The sequence below is a fragment of the Elephantulus edwardii genome, unplaced genomic scaffold (assembly GCF_000299155.1).
Source record: "Elephantulus edwardii isolate Elephantulus edwardi_28Jun2011 unplaced genomic scaffold, EleEdw1.0 scaffold00021, whole genome shotgun sequence".
Lineage (NCBI taxonomy): Eukaryota > Metazoa > Chordata > Mammalia > Macroscelidea > Macroscelididae > Elephantulus > Elephantulus edwardii.
The window spans coordinates 9210698-9233424 of NW_006399771.1; the positions used below are offsets into that span (position 1 = coordinate 9210698).

A 22727-nucleotide genomic window follows, 5' to 3' on the forward strand; every position below is an offset into this window, starting at 1 on the left:
ACACTGCTGCCCTTGCTCTTTAAAACTTTAAGGAAATCCTTGGCAGCAGATTTATCTACTGCACTTATTATTCAGCTTGACCATAATATAATTTATTACAAAACCAAGGTATTTTATGATTTAAAAGCATGTGGTATTTATTATTAACTAGGATGGACAATCTCCTCCTGTGTGATTTACTGCCCCTGGAAACCTACCGGAGGGTCAGCTATAGGTCAGTTCTGACTCGACATTACCAACAGTCTGGATTAAGTGTTTAGACAGGAACAGTTCCAACAAGGCTATCCTGCTTACAGCATATGTAGCTGGATGAGAATCTTCATTCTGTCACTGTTATCACTATTTGGAACCAAGTCCTTCTATATTTTATAATAATAAAGTACTGACTCACTGGTAGAATGTATTAATATTAGCCAAAGGGACAAATGTTAGTTTCATCAGTAGATGTTCTTCCTTCACCGAATATAAGAGTGCACTGATGAGTTTGGGACAGTGGTGACTCATGGGTTAAGTTCTGGGTTGCTAACCAAGAAGTGAGTGGTTTAACTGGAATATCATATGAATTAAGCAAAGATCAAGGCCCAACTGATTCTAAATGAGAAAATAAGAGAAAAAGTTCCAGGCTGCCATTTGGAAACATTGTTCTGCAAATATTAAAATGGGGACAGTGTCTCCATTCTGAGTAAATAAAGAAGTCACATTGGCTAGGTCTTCTAGGGTTCACTTGAGTCCCTTTACACTTGACCCCTACAGCACAGAGCATGGCTAGAGTTTCAATTTCAGCCTGCAGAGGGCACTCTAGAGTCAGAGCTCTGGTGAATTTTTGCAGGGCTGGAAGACTCACAATGTCCCATCTGTCAAAGCATGTAATATGATTTCAACAGCCAGCAGGCAAAGATAAAAGGTCCTTGTAACTAGTGACCTTTCTGTTTAAAGAAAGTGACAGCAGGCTGGGACCGTTACTTTCACCTTCTGCCAACCAATAAAAAGGTGCTGAAAGAATGGGGGGGAAAGTAAGTTGGGTAGTTCAAACTCACCAGTCACTCCCTGGGGAACAGACAAAGCAGCCGTCTTCCATTAAAATGTGCAGCCTTGGCAATATGATGAGGCATTGTCCTTTACAGCTACTATGAATCAGAATCAACTCAACAGCAGTGAGTTATGTGGGGGACCTAGGTTTGACTCCCGAATAATGCATAATCACTAGTAGCTTCTCTGTGGAGGTTACATGTTGCTCTGAAGCTCTGGAAGCTAAAGGGTAAGGGGCTTTGCTACCAACCCAAAGGCACACAGTTTGAATCCAACAGTTGTTCTATAGGACAAAGATAGACAATCTCCTCCTGTGTAACTTACTGCCTCTGAAAGTCTCTGGATCACCTGCTTTGAATTGGTTCAGATTTGACAACGCAAAACATGAAGGTGAATGTGTATTATTGGAGTTTCTGGACTAAAAAGGACTAAGAAGAAAAGCCTCGTAATCCACCTTCCAAACATCAGCCAAAGAACCTTATGGCTCACAAACCCACAAGTTATCAGAGGGGTGGTAAAGATCTGGAAAGTGTTTCCCCATTGTGTACTGTGAACAGGGTTCCTACAGCTCAAGGCCAACTCAGTGGCTACTAATGACAATATCCTTGAGGTCAGAAAGGCTATCAGCTCAGCAAGTAGGAGCAGCTACTGGAGCTCAGATGAGGTAAACTTAAAGATGTATCCAACCCCAAGGAAATTAGAACGGAGTCACAGTTTTGTACATCAATGTTCATAGCAACATTATTTACAATCACAAGAACGTTGAAACAGTCCAAATGTCCAACCACAACTGAATGAATTGAGAAACTGTGGTACATTCACACAATGAAATACCATGCAGTACTCAGGACCAACAATTTCAAAAGTTACTATATAACTTGGGAAAGACTGGAGGGCATTATGTTGAGAGCACCAACTCAGTCTCATATGGATAAATACTGCATAGGACCATAATTGTAAAAACAAGATAACTAGTAAAATGTATATAGGGATCCAAGAGGAGAAGGGGTGGAAACAGCGGGGAGGGTTGGCAGGAGGAAAATCACAGGGTAGCACAATTTGGTGGGTGGAGGGAGGGGACATAAAGGAAGTGGAAAAGGTCTGGAAAGACAGGGTAATGATGGGTATGGTTTATGGTTGAGTTCATGAAACAGAATGAATGAGTATGTATGAAACACAATGTGAAGGAAGGATAGTAAAACACAATGTATATGAACTTTGTATGCAAACCAATGTAAAATTTTAAACTCTACTGAGATTACAAACAGAAAATGAAGTCTTTTTAAAGAGAAAATCCTCACAGGTGGATTGGGCAAGGTAATAATTTTTAGAGATTCTCTGCCTTCAGCACACATCAGAGTCACTAAATCCTAATGTGATTTGAGTGGAAAGGGAAGTGCATGTTCCCCCGGCTCTGATTAGATCTGGAATGGGCATGACATTTACATAATAAGTCCTCAGGTGATGCTGATGTTGCCAAACCAGGCAGAGTCCCTGCTTTAAGGACAAATACCTTGAGGGAAAACGAAATAAATATTTGCACCATGCTCTGAACAATGATTATATCTAAGATTAAAGTCAGATTGAGCTCTCCTTGTAATCATTCTCAACTGTTGTGCCTTGCCCACTATACGGCACAAGGACCAGATTACATGTGTATGTGTGGTCCCAGTGATGCAGTCTGAATAAGACACACACACACTAGAAGTGCAGTCATTCTTTCGAAACTTTTAAAAAGAGTTAGGAGTTATTTCCTCAGGTGCAGGAATAAGCTTACTGAGAAATCATTTCTTTCACACACACTAGACAAATTTATTCTTTATGTGTGATAATTAACTCTGATTTCAAACAACGAAACCATAAAATTCTTAAGTGTATTTTATTTTCATATCTGTATCTAGCCACCATACTTTTCAATGTTCCTTTGATTTATCTTGTATTAGCCACGTTCATTATCATCATCTTTTTTAAACTCCCATGAAAAGAAGAAAACAAAGTATTGGTGGGACATTTAAACAGGAAAAAACAAGAAATACACTAAAAAAATAAAACAAAACCCCACATAAATCTCAAAAAATGCAATAATTTTTGAGTGGGGAAAAAGAGAAGCAGAAAACAAAAGTGAGAACATTCTCTAGAGATTTAGACATGAAGTATGTAAGTCTCCCTGGGCTGAAACAAGAAAACAAAAGAGAAAAAAAAAAAAAAGAAATGATTGAATTCAACTGTTTCAGCTGGAGACTCATAGCATTTTTTTTTTCTCTGGAAAATTCTCTAACTAAACCTTTTAAATTGCTTGGTAGAATTTTCCAACAGTTCAGTATGACAAGCCTGTGAAGATCAATCTTTCATTAATTCCTGAATTTAAAACTGTAAGGAGGTGGAAATCCATAAAAATGTAAGCTTGCCTTAAGCTGTAAGTTTAAATATGGCTTTGTTTAAAAAATCTACATATAATTTCCGTAGATTAGGCAGGCCTTGCATTTCTTTACTAAAATACTACAAAAAATTTAGTCTTATGATCAATGCAACTAAATTATGGAGTTGCAACAATCTATAATTGGTGTTATGATCACAGAATTCATTTTAGGAATAACAAATGATTCCTGTTTCTTTAAAAATATTCAAAGGCAAATAGAAATCTTATATAAGAAAAATGAAAATATAACATTCGTCCTTGGGATAGGGCATGTGATTACTGAACTATATCCAGAATTGTCTAACTTTTACCACTGTAACTTTGTTTGAAGTCATCTTGTCCTGGAACACAGCAGTAATAGCCTCCTAATTGGTCTCCCTGTATCTGCTTCTGTACCCTGCACAGCATTTGCAAACCTCCACAGTATTCCCAAAACAGCTGTCAGTACTGTCCTGTTTAAAAAAAAAACCCAAAAAACAAACAAGCAAACAAAAAAACCCCCCTCAAATTATAGCATTCTACAGGGTCACGCAGGTAGCTCTAACAGTATGCTGTCATTGTTGTGTGCCATCAAGTCGACTACGGCCCTTTTAGTAACCCTACACACAATAGCTCTGAACCCTGCTCAATCCTGAGCCAATCTTACTGCCGCTGACACACTTACCCTCATTATACCAGTTATTGTGTCAATTTATCTCATTAGGGTCTTCCTTTCCACTCTTCCAAGCATGATGTCCTTCTCCAAGGACTGGTCCCTCCTGGCAACATGCCCAAAGTATTTAAGATGGAGCCTCAAATCCAAAGACAAGACTGGTTTCACTCTCTCTAGGACAGATCTGTTTGTTCTCTTGGCATTCCACGGGATGTTCAATACTCTTCTCTAGCCCCACAACTCAAAGACATCAATTCTTTTTCTTTCATCCTTGGTCATTGTCCAGGTCTCTGATATACAGTAAATAACTGTGAAGACCATGACATATATCAGGTACACTTTAAGTCTATAGACTAATATCTTTGCTCTTTAGCACTATGGAGATGTCCATGACAGCAGGCTTTCCCAAAGTACCTCATCTTTTAATTTCCTGATTGCTGGTGGCAAGGGTGTTGAGCAGAAATTGTTAACAACCTCAAGCTCTTCTCCATCTTTCATGGTATTGCCAACTTATCAATGGTTGTATTGTTGTGTACTGAAGTCAGAACTGACCCATAACTGACCCTTCTGCAGGTTTTCAGACGCAGTTATAAACACACAGGAAGAGACTGCCAAACCTTCTCTGGTGGAGCAGCTAGCGACCTTGAACCATATACCTTCAGGACTGCAGCACATTCTTTTGCCATTAGGCTACCAGACCTCCAGTAGTAAGAATCTTTATTTTCTTGATGTTAAGCTTCAACTCATATTGCAGACTGTAGGCCTTGACCTTCTGCAGCAAATGTTTCAAGCCCTCCTCGGTATCAGCAAGCAAGGTTGTGTCATCTGCATAAACAGGTTGTTGATGAGTCTTTCTCGAGTCTTTATCATTCTTTCTCCTAAAGCCCAGCTTCCCAGATGTCCTGTTCCACATATAAATTGAAAAGGTATGGAGATAGCACACTTGTTTGACTCCCTCCTTTCCTGAATTTGAACTCTGCAATGTTTTCTTGCTTTGTTTGGACAACGGCTTCTTATTCCAAGCAAAAGTTTCACATCAGCATAATTAGATATTCTGGGATTCCCATCCTTCTCAAGGTTAGCCACAATTTGTTACCATCCGCACAGTCAAATGCCTCACATAGTCAATGAAACAAAGATATACATTCTTCTGGTACTCTCTGCTTTCAGACAAGATCCATTTGACATTGGCAATAATATCCTTAGTGCCCTGGACTCTTCTAAATGCAGTTTATACTTTTGGTAATTGTCTTTCAATGTACTGTTCCTGTCATTTTTTAATGATCTGCTGCAGGATTTTACTTGCATATGGTATTAGTGATATTGTTTGATAATTTTCACACTCTATTGATTACCCCTTTTTTTCTAAATGGGAATAAATATGGATCTCTTTCAGTTAGCTGGCCTTTCTTAGCACAACCTAGTGAGCATGCCCAGGGATTTATCTGTTTGCTGAAATAAGTCTACCTTCTCATTCTCCAATATCTTTGGCCTCTTCTACTACTTCTGCTTTTGTTTTTCTTTTCTCTTGGCCATAGGTTCAGTTCTACCTGTTTTTTCCCTAAAATATCAGTTATACTCCTTCCTCAGAGGCTTCCATACATTTGTGTTGGAGAAGAGTACAGAATATCCCCCTTAATGGTCAAAAGAACAAGCAGATGTTTTTGGAGGAGATGTAACCAGAGTTCTCAATAGAGGCAAAGATGGTGAAGCTTCATGTCACATCCTTTGGGCATGTTGTTGTTGTTATTGTTAGTGCCATTAAGCACCTAATGATCCACAGTGACCCTGTGAACAAAATACCTGATCTCTATTCTATCCTGCACCATCCTCACACTTCCTGACCACTAGAGCCCACTACAGTGGTCACTGTGTCTATCCACCTACCTGAGGGTCTTCCTTTCTTCTGTCGACCCCCCACCTTTCCAAGCACCGTGTCTCCCTCTAAGGAACAGCTCTCCTAGCATCATGTTCAAAGGATGAAATGAAGCTTTACTATCTTTGCCTCTAAGGAGCACTCAGGCTGCCCTTTCTGCAGACATAGTTGTTCTTTTGGAAGTCCATGGGATGTTTCAAACATCTCCAACACCACAGCTCAAAGGCATCAATTCTTCTGTTACCCGAATTCAATTTCCAGCTTGCAAGGCATGTTAAGAGGAGTTATTTCTTGGAAAGACACAGCATACTTGGAAAGGTGAAGGGTCAGTGAAAACGAGGAAGACCATCGATGAGACGGTGGACTGACACAGTGGCAGCAGCTGTGGGCTTGAGTATGTCAGAGATGATGAAGATGGCATGGGGAAGGACGGGGTTTGGATTTATTTTTCTTAGGGTCACTATGAGTTGTATGTAACTCGGCAACACAAAAGAAAAACTCCTTGGGATATTTTTCCTCTATATATTAATGGTTCATTCCAAGAATTCGAGGCACATTGCTGTAGTTGTGTGGCACTGAATTAGAACTGATTCCTATCGGACCCCTTAGTAGGTTTTCAGAGGCTGTAAGTCACATGGACAGAAACTACTCATCTTTCCCTCACGCTGCATGCTGGATATGAACCGTGTGCAGGCTCCACACCAACAAAGCACCTCTTCAGGCAGATACTGGAGATTAAAGCAAATATTCTTTTCTAGAAGGGCACTGAATTAACTAATCATCCCCAAGATGGCTACTTGCTTCATCTTTAAAACAAAACAAACAAAATCCCTAATGTCTCCCCAGACAATGCTGCGAGGCACTCATTTATATGTATCCTCCCAGCTTAAAGTGAATGACCATGTATGTTAGACACTGAACAATTCCCAAGGAACCATTCCAAGCAATATCACCATGAATAATGCCTTCTGGGCTTGAGCGATAAGGTGACCCTGGCTTTAGATAGCTATGCTCCTTGGCAAATAACACACACGTGTACAGAGAATAATTATCAATTACCTCTTCAAAGGCATATTCATTCTAGAACAATTCAAATTATGTGATTTGGATATAATATGATGTAGTCCTTTGCACTGTAACATATATGTAACCAGTTGAAGAACAAAATAAAAGAAACTATGGTTTAAGAGATTCAATCCAAGAAATGTTACTTGTGCCAACTATCTACTGGACATGGTCATACTTGGAGTCAGGGAAGCAAAGAGAAATGCAACATCTATCCTTAAATATTCTTCATCTAGGAGAGAAGAGAGAATATTTAGAACACAGAATTTATGTTAAAAAAGAAATACATTAACATTTGTACATCCAGCAGCAGATCATTTGGGAGGCTGGGCTTTAGGAGGAGGAATGAGTCATCAGGATTGGTGAAACTGAGGAGGACCTGATGTGCTCGCTGCAGAAGACCAAGGACTGTAGTCTTTAATATGGATTGAAGTTCACCATCAAAATGACAAAGATTCTCACCATGGGGCCATTTGGTGGCACCATGATAAATGGAGAAGAGATTACAGTTGTTATTCTAGGCATCAGAAGTCAGGGAATCAAAAGACAAGCTGCACTGGGAAAATCTTCAGTCAGGGACCTCTCCAGAGTGCTGAAGAGCAAGGATATCAGGCTAGAGACTAAGGTTTGCTTGATCGAGGTGAGGATCTTTGTAATTATTTGTTATGCATCAGAGACCTGGAAAATTACTAAGGATGACAGAAGAAGTATTGGTGTCTTTGAGTTATGGTGATGGAAAAGAATATTTAATATGCTAGAACAAACAGTTCTGTCTTGGAGAGGGTGAAAATAAGTTTCTCTTTGGATGCTAGGATTTTGAAGTTACATCTCACATATTTTGGTCACATGGCCAGGATGGACTGGTCCTTGGAGAATAACATCATGCTCAGAACGGTGGAGGGACAGCACAGGAGAGGAAGACTCCAGGTGAGATAGACTGACACAGTAAATGCGATAGTGGGGATGGGTAGTCAGTGAGATTGGCTTGGAACAGTGCAGGCTTCAGAGCTGTTGTACGTCACTATGAGTCACAAGTGACTCGATGACACATTAACAAGAAACATCCAACAGATAAATATGTCTTGGAGAAAGTGCAGCCAGAGTGCTCTTTGGAGGCAAAGATGATAAAGCTTTTCCTCACATACTCGGGCATATTGCTAAGAGGGGCTATTCCTTGGAGGGGGACATGACGCTTGGAAAGGCAAAGGGTCGGTGAAGGAATAGAAGATCCTCAACCAGGTGGATTGCCACAGTAACTGCCACAACGGGGCTCTAGTCTGTCAGGAATTGTGTGGTTGGCACAAGTTCATCTGTTGTTATAGGGTCGCTATGGGTAGTATTTGACTCAATGGCACCTAACAACAACTACAACCCATGCATATGATTGTCCATGGAGTCGTAGCTATGCCTGCATGGATGTGATTATTTTGTTCAATTTTTAATTATATTCAGCACATACAGAGCAAAAGGTGTTGTAAGTGTACCACTTGAATTTTGACAAACATAACCAGTAGGTAGATTATGAACCAGAACAACAGCATGAGTATCTCAAGCTAGTGTCTGTAGGTGAGGACTTTTCACATAGATTCAGATCCTTGGACCAAGGAAAAGGTCACTATGGGATTATATAGTGTCCTGTTTTTTGGGATAACAAGATGGGTGAGTAAAAGGGAACTGAGGCAAATAAATCTTCAACTGGCTGGTCTCAGATCCACAGCAAAGAGTCTAAGTTTTTAGCATAACAGAAACACCCAATTGAAGATTCATTTGCCTCTACCAATTACTTGGTAAGGAGCTCTGCGGCCTTAATGGGAAGGAGCTGTGCTGTCTCCCCAATGACAGGTGGTTTGAATCCACTAGTTGTTGCCCTAGAGAAAAACAGACCATCCCATTTGAACGAATGCCTCTAGAAACCCAATGAGGGTTAGCTACGCATCGATTCAGACTGGATGGCACATGACAACATCATCAACTACTTGGCTGGTTAGTGGTGGGTTGAAGTATATACATTTTCCACTGAATGTTTCTATTTTACTCAAAAATTCAAACCTGTGGCAGTGAATATGAGACCAGCCCGTAGCTGACCCGCCCCAGGTTTTTCCAAGGCTGTGTATGGCACAGGAGGAGACAGAGCACCCCTATTTCTCCCCTGGAGCAGCTGGTAGATTTGAACTTCCAGAGGAGCTAGCACTCACTACTAAATCTCTTTCTATCATAAAGTCAAAATTCACTGCCATGGAGTAGGAACCAACTCACAGCTGATCTTCCATTGGCTTTCTGATGCTACATATGGATGGAGGAAATGGTTTCTCTTTCTCTCACCAACCTGCTCTTGGATTTAAACAGCCAAAGAGGTGTAAACTTTGGAACAGCAGTGCAATTTTCTGTGGACCAACAAAAATCAATGCTTATGAAATGATAATGACAATGTAATTATCCGGACCTAGAATATCTATCCAAAGGAAACTACCTGTCAAGGGCATGCCACTATGCCTGTGATAATTTTAAAAACAGGGAGGGAAATCTTCTGTTTTGCGCCCCTGAAGGAAACCTTACACAATGTCTTGCCCCCCCCCCCCGAACCCCCGCGGCCTATACTACTCTTGCATTTGTGTATGCTCTCACTCTAAAAGTAATCTTTCTCCCTCTCCCTTCTATTCATTTTGCTGCATTATATTTTTGTGTTCTTGGCAATCTGAGTTAATAAAAGCTCTATTTTAGTGCGACAGAGTCCATGGGGTAAATGTATCATAGTTACTGGCTAAGGAAACAGGTGAGCTGAATAAGCAAGGAAAGGACTCCCTCGGGATCAATATGGACTGCTCATGTTGGAGCTGAGACAGATTGTCCCTAAGTGAACATAAGAACAAGACTTTGCCCTGAATTGGACACGGGGCTAAAAAGGTGTCTACCATAAAGAAGACTAGAGGCTCAGCGAGCCAGGGCCTTGCAGTCAATGAGAACGGAGGCCAAGAGGGCTGGCACGGCTTGACTGAAGTTATTTCTCCCAGGAATCTTTCAAAAAGGGTTATAAGGAACCAGAAAACCACTGAGGGAGTCATGAAGATGACTGATGTAAAGTAAGAGTTACAGGGGTTGAAGGAGAAATGTTCTGATGCTATTCTTAGGGTTTTCAAGGGCATGTTATTTCAGAAGTTGATGGTCAGTCCTGCTTCTTTGTTGTCTTAGTCTAGAAGTTCTACTGACACCTTTTCACCACTGGTGTATCTGCTGGTATTTAAAATATCAGTGGCATATCTTACGGTACCATAACAACAAAGCAAGCACAGTAAATCAAACTGACAGATGAATGGTGGAAGACCAAAGAGGAAGAGAATCAATGCCTTTGAGTTGTCTTGGAAAACACAGAGTCAGAGTGCTCCTTGGAGCAAGGATGGTGAAGCTTCATCTCCCATACTTTGGACATGTTGCTGAGAGGGGATTACTTGGAGATATAATTCTTGGAAGGTGGAAGGTCAGTGAAAGAGAAGACCCCCCCCCATGTGATGGATTGACACAATGACCACAACAATGGGCTCAAGTGTGGCAGAGATGATGGCACAGGATAGGACAGGGTTCAAGTTGTTGTTCAAGCAGTTACTATGAGTCACACTTGACTCACTGGCACATAACAACAACAACAACAACAACAACAATCTTCTCCCTTAAAGGTTACAACAGAGGAAACCTTATGGGGTAATCTGAGGTGGTTATATGTGAGAATCAACTTAATGATAACTGGCAATAACAATAAGAAACAAAGGTAAAGAGACCGGAGAAGAGTTGGAGAGAAGAGATGATAGGAGGGAGGGTTACTGGGAGGTGAGGCTAGAGAGGGAAAAACAATTATAGCAGCAACAGTCATAGCCAGATTAAGAACACAGCTAGAAAAAAAAAAAAAAAAAAGAACACAGCTAGAGAGAGTCTAACTGAAAGAGGGCCATGCTCAAAAAGATAATTAACAGGAAGGGTGGGGTTGGAATCCAGGTCCATCTCATTTGCAAATTCATGCTCCACTCCACAATCTACTGCACTCTCCCCTTCTCAGTGCAATTTTTGGAAATTTTGTGGCTTTTGAATTATTAAAAAAAAACACCCCCCCAAAACCAACAACAAACATATTGAAAAGCAGATATGTAACTTGGACTAATCTTTAACTTTCTGCAAAACTGGGCTGCGATTTACACAATTTAAAACAAAGTGGATCTGATTTTCATATCAAAATTAAGACTTGAACATGATAACAGAGAAGGGTAAAGCCAAATAAAGCTAGTTTGCTCTCTCTTATGCCTTCCTTTATGGCAAAGAAGCTGACTGATCACCTTTTAAGGCACTGTTTTAAGTGATGGAAACTCAAAGGAAAGACACTCTAGCTATTGTCAGGATTATTGGGTGCTGAGTCATACTCTCTCATTTTTCAAACAGAGACATTTTATTGTATTATAAGGAGGATTAAACAATATACCATCATGTGATGTCAGTGTCTCCTCTTCTGTCTTTTTCACTCTTTTCTAAATGCTTTTAACGGACAGAAATTAGGGAAGTGCAGAGTATGCAGGCTCCCTTTATCATGATAACCTCAAGCTGTCTTTCTCTCTTTGAGAAAATTTCATGGGCAAGACTGTCAATGGCCCATAAGTATTTCTACCAGCAATATCCTATCATATCAGTGTTCTGTCTCCATACCTGTTATATCTATAGGCTGAGCAAATTATCCGAGATGCTGGACTCTATGAAGAGGAGTGTTGCATCAAGATTGGAGGGAAACTCACCAATAACCTGCGTTATGCAGATTACACAACCTTGCTTGCTAAAAGTGAGGAGGAATTGAAGCACTTGTTGCAGAAGATCAAGGAATGTGTCTCAATATCAAGAAAACAAAGGTTCTTATCACTGGTTCAATAGGCAGTGTCATAATGAATGGAGAGGACACTGAAACTGTCAACAGCTTCATCTTGCTTGGATCCACAATTAACACCCTTGGTATGACCAGTCACGAAAGAAGGAGACACATTGCAATGGGAAAAAATCTACAGTTAGGGACCTTTCCAAATCATTGAGGAGTAGTGATGTCAGTTTGAGGACTAAGGTGTGTCTGATTCAGGCCATGGTCTTTCTGATTACTAGCTATGCATCTGAGACCTGGACAACAAATAAGGATAACAGAAAAAGAATTGATGCCTATGAGCTGTGTTGTTGGAGAAGAGCACTGAACATTCCACGGATAGCCAAGAAAATGAATAGATAGGTGTTGGAGAGGGTACAGCCAGAATGATCTTTGGAGGAAAGAATAATGAGGCTTCACCTAACATACTTTGGACATTTTGCTAGTAGGTGCTCTTCCTTGGAGAGAGACACGATGTTGGAAGTGTGGAGGGTTGACAAAGGAGAGGAAGACCCTCAACCAGGTGGATTGACAGGGTGACTGCTGCAATGGGCTCTTGTGTGTTAGGAAGTGTGAAGATGGCACAGGACAGGACTGGTTCCAGATCTTTTTGTTCATAGGGCTGCTATGAGTCAGACTTGACTCGATGGCACCTAACAATAACAACAACAACTGTCTCTGTTACCACTGGGAAAACCTAAAATTTACATTTAGTAAGACTGTGTGTGTGTGTGTGTGTGTGTGTGTGTGTATTTGTGTGTGTATGTATATGTATACACACATATACACATATATATAAAATGTATATATGAAAGCACAGCAAAACTATTATTTCATCATGTGTTTGAGAGTCAGAGGAGTACAAATCTTGGTCTGCTAGTTTATTATACATAGAGATATAAATGTGCCACTTGTTTAATGCTTTTGGATTTATAAATGACAGTATTGTTTTTGCACAAGGTTTGGTTATGGAAATGTCAAAACATAAAAGTATTCAATGGTTACTAGGGATGATAAGAAACAGAATGAGAGTAAAAATTAGTCACTATACAGCCTGGATGAAGAAAAAGTAAATAATGAGGGGTTAACCAGACATTATAATTACTTATTAATCTATTATAATTTGTGTTATAAAATAAAATTTGCATGAATAAAATAAAACCAATGTGATTTGTAAGCTTTCACTAAAACAAACAAACAAAAATACTGAAGAACTTAGGAATGGGGCAGGAATATGATTGTTGAAACATACCATGGACTTCCAAGAAAACAAATCAATCTGTCTTAGAGAGGGTAAAACCAAGTCTCTCCTTGGAGGCTAGGATTTTGAAGGCCCGCCTCACTTATTTTAGGCATGTGGCCAGGAGAGATCAGTCCTTGGAGAAGAACATCATGCTCGGAGGAGTGGATGGACAGTGCAGGAGAGGGAGACCCCAGATGAGATGAATTGATAGAGCAACTAGGGCAATGGGTTGGTGTGTCAGAATTAGTGAGACTGGCTCAGGACAGGGAAGGGTTAGGAGCTTTTGTACATACATTGCAGGTGACTCAACCAGTAACATTCTATGACAAGTTTGGAAGCAGGAGTGGCATTCACTTCCTAAACAACATGCCTCCGAAACTCTATGAACTTTCATAAATGTTGATAGTTGTAGAGGGCTTCAAGACTTTTGTTCATAGGGTCGTTATGAGTTGTGCTCCACTTGAAGGTAGTCAACAACAACAAGGAACATATACCGAGGTACACACCACCACTTATCATCATTGCTTTATTCCATTCATATAGCATTAAGACTCATTACTTGAATTTAATCATCCATACATTTAGAGGGATCTTTCAATTCTGGTATATTTTTTACAACAATACTATTACTCTTCTTGTAGGGGTGTGTGTATATACACACCTAAAATAAAACTTGGTTGGTCAGATTGATATCATCTTGGAATCTCAAAAGTATTATAGTATCTGCATTTTACAAATGAGAAAATGTGAGCTAAAGTACTTGAGATATTCTTAAAATTACACAACAAACATGTAGCAAATCTGTTTGATTATCCCAGAACACTTGATCGTGCTAATGCGAAACCTATACTTGGACCAGGAGGCAGTCGTTAGAACAGAGCAAGGAAACACTGCATGGTTCAAAATTGGGAAGGGGGTACGCCAGGGATGCATCCTATATCCATACTTTTTCAAACTATATGCAGAATAGATTATCTGGGAGGCTGGACTCTATGAGGAGAAATGTGGGGTCAACATTGGTGAACGATTTATCAGCAATCTGCGTTATGCAGATGACACAACCCTGCTCACTGAAACTGAGGAGGACCTGAAGCGCCTGCTGCAGAGTGTCAAGGACTGCAGCTACAATATGGATTGAGGCTCAGTGTCAAGAAGACAAAGATTCTCACCACTGGACCAACTGGCAGCATCAGGATGGATGGTGAAGAGACTGAGATTGTACACAGCTTTAGTTTGCTTGGCTCCACAGTCAACACTCTTGGCACCAGTAACCAGGAAATTAAAAGGCGCATTGTCATGGGAAAGTCTGCTGTTAGGGACCTCTCCAAAGTACTGAAGAGCAATGGTGTCTCTCTGGAGACTAAGGTGCATTTGAAACAGGCCATGGTCTTTGCAATCACTTGTTACGCATCAGAGAGTAGGACAATGACCAAGGAGGATAGAAGGAGAATTGATGCCTTTGAGCTGTGGTGCTGGAGAAGAGCATTGAGAATACCATGGACTGCCAGGAAAACAAACAGATTTGTCCTGGAAAGGGTTAACTGGGTGGCTCCTTGGAGGCAAGGATTCTGAGGCTCCGTCTAACATACTTTGGACATATTGTGAGAAGAGACCAGTCCTTGGAGAAGGACATCATGCTTGGGAGGGTGGAGGGACGGTGCAGGAGGGGAAGGCCCTCTATGAGGTGGATTGATTAAGTGACTGGGATAATTGGGATGGGAGTGTCGGAGACAGTGCGATTGGCACAGGACAGAGCAGAATTTAGGGCTGTTGTACACAGGGTCGCTATGAGTCGCAAGCGACTCGATGGCACATAACAACAACAACAACAACAACAACATCATTTTAAACTGAATGACAGCAGTTTTTAACATGTGAGCAGGAGGTAATTTAAAATACTGATTTTAGTTGATTGATTTTTCTAATTGATGCTTTTAGGTTCTCAGTGCAAAATATCCTATAGACTGGCCAAAGAACAGATTGGTATTGGAGAAAGTTCAACCCCAGCATGCTCTTTAGAAGTGAGGATGGAGAAGCAGCATCTCACACAGTTGGAGCATGGTGTCTGTTGTTGCTTAGAAAGGTGGAGAGTTAGCAAAAGAGAGGAGGACCCTGAATAAGATGGACTGAGCCAGAGAGTGCAGCTATGTGCTCAAGAATGTCAGAGAGGATGAGAAGAGGATGGCACATAATACGATAGGCTGCAGATCTGTTGTTCAGAAGGTTGCTGTGAGTTGTAGTCATTTTGAGGGCACCTAAGAACAATAGCAACAACAACAATAATAAATTGAGACATTTTTGTTTAAAGTTTAAGGTTTAAGGATTGTTTTCTCAAGTTCATCTAGCCTCAGTGACTCCAGAAAATACGAATGTTGAAGGAGTTGTAAATATGTATTTTTCTCTTTCTGATTAAGAATATTCTATAGGATGCTTGGTCAAAACCTTCATTAATGATATCCAGGCACCATTTAATTTTTCTGGTCTGATGGCCAAGGAGGCAGCTGTTGAGGCAGACACTGTCCTCCACATTCCATTTTTCCTCCCATTCCTTGTTCTCCTTCTTTTATTACTCCAGGGCAATAGACATCAACTATGTATGGTACTTTCGATGCCCACTTGAAAATTTTCAAGATCCCAGACACTAACATAATTAGTAAAAGAATATTTACCTTAAACCTAGGGAGATTTTAAAAACTGTAAGTATGGGATCAAGTTAGCAATAACCACTCAAAAGATTAGATAGGAAACTTTCAGGGCAGTGATTTTTATGATAATGGGAAAGGAGCTAACTTCAAAAAATGAAGATGAGAATGGTTACACAACTCAAAGGATGTTGTCAATGACATGTAACTGTGTACTAGAAAAATGCTGACTTGATTTATGTTCTTCTGTATATATGCTCAAAAACAACAAAAAGAAATGATACAAAAAAGGCACATAACATTGCTGTCACCTTTTAAAAATATTTTCTAAACAAAATAGTAAATTATCCTTCCTACATACATTTTTATGCATATTGTTTTTTATAAAAGTAGTGGGCTTGTTGCAGAAAATTTTATACAGAAAATACTAACATCAGCAAATGGCTGAGGGATTCTCAAACCTAAACCATCCAGTTTCACTTTACTTTGCTTTTAAAATCACAGTTATTCTGTGGCATCTAAAGCTTCATATATAGTTTAAAATAGGACATTTTTAATCCAATATATTGATAAATGTTGTTGTTATATTTTATATTATGCATCCCTGCATAAATTTAGAACTTTATTAATATTTTATTAAAAGGGAAAATATAATTCATCTAATAATTTCTTCATTTTTGGTATTTAATTGCTTCCTCATCATTGGTCTTTAGTAAGTAGTGATGCAGTATTTCAATTCTTTACGATAATTTTAAATCTAGAAAAACATTTTTGTAAATTAGATTTTGAGAATTGGGTGAGGGTAAATGCTTTAGGAGCTTAAAAATTGTTATTTGATTTTAAATGTTATTTGAATTTAAGATAAAATGGCTCTGATGGCCCAGTAGTAAGTTGCACTGCCAAACCAAAGACAGGCAGTTTGAGTCTACTGGCTGCTCCATGAAAGAAAGATGGGAAATCACCTCCTGTGTGATTTACAGCCTCTAGGAACCCACTGGAGGGTCAGCTATAAATCAGTTATGACCTGAAGATACGTAACAACAACAGCAGTAGTGTATTCTATATTCTACTATCTTGTAAAATTTCTTCCTTTAAGAATCATTTGGTTATAACTTTGGATGTTGTCTGTGTGTGTGTGGCTTCATAGTTTCTCAGGTTTTTTATTGACTGACCATTTTATGAAAATTATTTCCTATAACTTTATTTTCAATTTCTTTTAATTCCTTATTCAAGCCTAGAATGTCCCTTACCATTGTTTACCCATCAGAAAGTAATAATTCTAAAAGGCTTTGAAAAATATTTCACGAAAAGTACAAGTAAGAAGATTAAGCCATATTAAATTCTTAGACGTAATAATATAATTTTAAAATTAAAAACTTCAGGTAAAAAAAATAGTAATTTGGAGTAACCTTTAGAAAAATTCCATTCCAATTATACCTCTAAAGGGCTCCTGGGACTGTCCTTAAACAAGTAAAAGAACATTAAACATAGTAACAAAAAATGTTTTGGTCTTGAACATTAAACGTAATTGTAATCTCAACATGATTTTACAACATCCTATCAAAAATGTATTTTCATTTTTAACTCAGGTAATGCAATTATTTAGCTCATTATTTAATTTAAAAAATGACTCTTGCCATTTATGAAGTGATTTAAAATGAACTTTTATAATGCAATCTTGTTCCACTGCCACTTTCTACTTTTAATTCTGAATAATGAAAAATAATCATAGCCGTCTCACAAATTCAACTTACTATGTATTTTCAAGCCTCTCCTCTCAGTGAATAAAGACCAAACCAATGTTCTAATGATTTTCCCAAATGTTTACATTTAAAAAACAAAAGTTAAATTGTATATATATCATCCTGGAGATAAGCCATGCATGAAATTAAAAACAGAAAACTTTTGATGTAAAGTTCAAAGAACTGGTTTTTAGTTCTTCTTCCGCTACTTAGGTTGAAAATCTGTGCTTGAGGAAGTAACTAAAAATTCTGAGTTGCCATTATCTCTGTTAAATTGAAGTGGGATCGCTTCTTAACTCATGGGGATAACATGATGATTTACAAACCAATCAGGGAAAAGAAAACACTAGGCCAACTGTAAATGTTTTTGTGGGGGTTCTAAAATTGAGAGTGAATAAAAATCCAAATACGGATTTTAAAAACTGAGTTTATTATTTAAGTTGGACAAATTTTCAAGCACTTGGCTACTAACTGGCATTCTGGTGATTCAATATCACCCAAATATACCCAAGAAGAAAGAAAGGTCTGGTGGTGTCAAAAAATTAGCAACTGAACACACTGCAGAGCACAGTGTGATTCTGATATATCACCTTGAGTCTGAACTGATTTGATGAAAATTTCCATCATGTAAATTTTATGGGAGAACACTCTTAAGCTCCTTCCTGTGGAGTACCTGGTGGAATACCTGGTGGATTAGAACCACTGACATTTCAGTTAACAGCCTAACAAGCAACACAATACCCCACCAGAGCTCCAGGAGGACAGCCCTTCCCCGACAGATACAGGACTTGGAACATTGGTTTCTGGTTTGATTTTCAGTAATAATTTGACAGATACATGGAAGAAGAGATTAAAGAATTGAAAAAATATTGGTGGATGAGAAAAGAGGAGGAGGAAGAAAATCTAAAGTGGAAATAGTATGAATAAGTATAAATGCGTGCTATTTCTTGCTACTGGCAAAGGGTCCTATCCCAAGATATTTAGAAATGAAAAACTGCCGCTGTCAAGTCTATTCCAACTCGTTATTTTCTGAGGTTATAAACCTTTATAGCTGCAGACTGCCTCATCTTTGTCCTGCGGAACAAGGGTAAATTCAAAGGTTTAACTTTTGGTTAGCAGCCCAATAAGTAAATTATTACGCTCCCAGGGTTCCCTCAGATATTTATAATTAAAACAAACAAGTAAACACGGACAGTAACAGCAAAAGTTTCTATACTTTTCTATGGATCCAAAAGTAAGAATGGCGATATAACTGAATTTCAATGTCACCAATTGTTAGAAAAGACTGGACTAGCCCGTTACCATTTACAATGTTTAAAAACTCTACTATCTTTATAAACTCACACTTGGAAACCTTCAAATGGACACAGATTCATCTGTACATCACACCTTCCAACCAGGAAGCTCTAAAAGTTAAGAGTATATGTTCTATTACAGCACCATCATTTTTCTTCTTGCTCAGAGCTTTTAGCTAGAGTCACCGTTCTGTCCTTAAACATGCTTTGCTGGTGAACTCTTCTCTTATTATTCAGATACAACTTATATACGAATTTGTTCCTCCTACATATTCTCATGCACAGTCACCCCCCAGGTCACGGTCTTTTAACTATACTCTTGCTCCTTTTAAACACCTCTAATTATAATTGTAAACAGATCACTGTTTTTATAGTATGTGCCTTCCTCACTAGTTTGCTGGTTCCACTGGAGTTTTGTCTTGTTCTCTGCTGCGTGTCCACATCCAGTGTTAGGCTCACTGAATACAGAGCCAGAGACTTCAAGTAAAGAGGCTCAGGACTAAATAAAATCCTTGGAAATAAACATTATCAGCAGTATCTAGAGAGACTGTTAATAAAGAAGGAAATGGGGTAAAATTATTTACTTTTTCAAAAGATGACAATTGAGAAGCAGACAGAAAAAGAAGAAATCATGCAAGGTTGAAGTTAAAGACTATTTCCTCTTTTTATTCCATTTATCATAATCTGTCTCAGTTTAACTTTTAATGTTCCTATGCTTAAGAGATAGTGAATTCCCATTTGCTGGTTACATGGTTAAGTACCTTATAATGAATTTTTAATGAATTAAGTTGTCTCAATTGCTATAAAATTTCATGCTATGCATCTAAAAAGATCTAAGGATTTATAATATATTCCATCTGACACACTGGTATTGCTAAATAGTCTTTAAAAGGGGGAGATTTTTCTCTTAGCTTTCATTCTTTTGGCAGAAGCTTTCTATTTTGAGTCACAAGGGAAGCCCACAAAAAGCCCCTTAAATTATAAGCCCACTTGAGACCCCAAGGCACCAAATCTTCACTTTTGACATTTATAAAAAAAATCCCATATAGATTTCACATTATTTACTTGATATACACACGTAGATACCCTGTAAACTTGACAATATGCAAATACAGTAATATTACAACATTCTTTAAAATTTCTGAAAGACAGCCAGTGAAAAAAATGAGTATTTATGACTGACACATAAAATCTGGATGTTAGAAAGTATTTCCAAAATCCACAGTAACCAATTCGATTTACAGATGATAAATGTCAATCCCAGAAATTAGAGGTGCCAGAAAATCCTACATGTAACCCATTAATTGAACCAATTTTACAAACCTGTCTGTTTTGGAAACCAAATTGAAGAAAAACAAACAAACAAAACCCACAATCCTCTGATATGTAAACATTAAATGGAAGATCTCAGCAATACACAGTTATAGTTTTAAGAACAAACTTCTGACAGTCATTTCAGTGAATATAAATTTTTAACATTCCCTCACTCTCGTCCCAAGTGGAGAGCATTTTCCAAGTCACTAACTAGCACTACAAAACCACAATGACCCAGGAGAGTGAACTTCCAATAGAATAAAACTCATCTTTTTAAAAAAATTTCCATTTTCATTGGCATTTGCAAAAGAATTTTTTAAAAAGACTCAAAACAACACATGTATTTCATTTAAACATTTATTTTTAAACTGAGGAAGTATAATTATTCATTCAATATGTGTGTATATAAAAACACTAAGAAAAAATATATACACTAAGCTGGAACTTATATGATTCTCAGGATATTTATCTACTTGGACAGAAACGAACAAGAATTTAAAGGGAAACTCTTTTCAATAAGTTTGAAAACCTATTTCCAGTTTCAGAATGGGATTATTTTTTAATGGAATTCAACAAATATTTGTGCATATTACCATAAATGTATAACTCTGTACAACGTATGGGTGCTACAAAAGTATAAAAACCCTCTGGAGGGTTAACAGTAAATGGGCTGTGACTCATTAGTACATAGCAACAACACACACTTAATGAAAATCCTTTCCTAAGATGTCCGAAATTATAAAGATGGCACAGGATAGGACTGGGTTCAGATCTGCTGTTTACAAGACCACTCTGAGTTATACTAGAGGGCACCTAACAAGAAAAAGAAGAATTTTATACATGACATATACAAACTTGTTATTCATTATTAGTACTATGCAGAAAAAAGGGAGAAAGTTATTCCTCTTTCTCTGTTAGAGCTGCTGGTGGATTCAATCTTCCAGAGAGGCCCTACCACTAGATTAGCAGTGCAACTCCCTGCGGGCTTCCTCCCCTACTTGTAAGGGTACCTAAAGTAGTAGTCACAAGAAAATCCTAATTCCAAATACTTTTTATAAACCTATTAAAAAATACTGCAGCAAACTTCCCTAAGTCAGCTGCTCTCTTAACACGGCAACGAAACCTTACTGTGAAAGAAAATCAAATTATGCAGTGTGTTATGTGAAATTATATGCCACTTTATGCTGGAAAGATAAAGCTCCACTATCCTAGGTTTATAAACACCCACACAATAAATACTGTAAATAAAGAAATGGATTTGTGTTTGGTTAAATGTATGCTCTATTTTATGATTTCCATTCTTTCACACTCACAGGCAGTCACTGATTTGTGTTTACATGCTGAAAACTTGGGAAAAGAGCTATTATAGAAGCATATATGCTTTTTCTTCAAGATAACACTTTCACTATCTTTGTGATTATTACTTAATCATAATCAACATATTTAAAAAACACAACAGAACGAAACATTTTTTTTTTTCCTCCCAAAGAGGTCAGTACAAGTAAATGGGATTGGTTCTTCGAAAGCCATTCCAAAAGCAAATCTGGTAGAAATAAGTACATCTTACCAAATACCAAACCAACAATATTCTTTGCCTCACTTAGCACATGACTCACTACTAATGATACAGCAGAGTGTGACTGAGTTGTTATGTAAGCTCGTTCTAAATGGATTAAGGTCAAGGCTAAACTGAGTAAGACAGCCATGCTTTTTATTCTAACTTATCCTTAGCCTCAATTACAGGTATTTAAGTCTTGTGTATAACATATCTTCCAGACAGCAAAATTTTGAGACAAAAAAGTAAATCTTTTTGAAACTTCAAAATGACACACTCAGTAAGCAGCTTTTCATTGTTTAGAACAGAAAGGATGCTGATATTTTGACACTGTATTACCCATAAGGCAAGATGATTTTGAAGCAACTTGGGAAACAGCCACTCCACTGAATTCTATAAAAATTGCTAGAGGACATACAGTGTGTTGCCGTCATTGATAGGACTATTTTGAATTGGAAGCTCTAAATTTAGTACGAGGCTGAATCTGTAAGGACAAAGTCAATCTCTTTGCAAAGTATACTTTGCCAGCAGCAGTCTTTGAATACATGTCAATCTCGTATCAGCATTCACATTCACTGTAAATGTGGATGACAAGGGGCGAAAAAAACTATCAACCACTCACCATAATGCATGTAACAGTTTCCTTTGGTGGGATCCAGCTCAATAGCCTTCAAGAAGAACTTTTCAGCCTCACTCTTACGACCCTTGAAAAACAGAGAAAATGGATGGTTCAGGTACAAATCATGAAGGAGTCTTCAACTATTCAAACAAAGCAGACTGTGTACTTTGGTAACTGTCCCTGGGGGAAAAATTTGTTTTATCTAAATAAGCATGATAAGGATAATATATTGAGAATCAATATTTTGTCCAGAATCCTGGGAAACATCAAGTTCAGAAGACTAGGAGAAGATATTGATCTCATCAAAGACACAGAAAGGTGACACTAGGGAAGTAAGAAAAAAAATATATGAAAAGGGGAAAAAGTGCTTTCATAGAAATCAAAAGATAGA

The 22727-nt window shown here is 38.3% G+C and overlaps 1 protein-coding gene across 1 annotated transcript in view; it reads right to left on the reverse strand.

Annotated features, from left to right (window-relative positions):
- Positions 1 to 22727, reverse strand: part of TMTC2 (transmembrane and tetratricopeptide repeat containing 2) — a 675945-nt gene that overhangs the window by 136899 nt on the left and 516319 nt on the right. The window contains exon 9 of the mRNA XM_006882534.1: positions 22340 to 22421. Within this exon, the coding sequence (XP_006882596.1) occupies positions 22340 to 22421 (82 nt within the window). The remainder of the gene's footprint in view (positions 1 to 22339; positions 22422 to 22727) is intronic.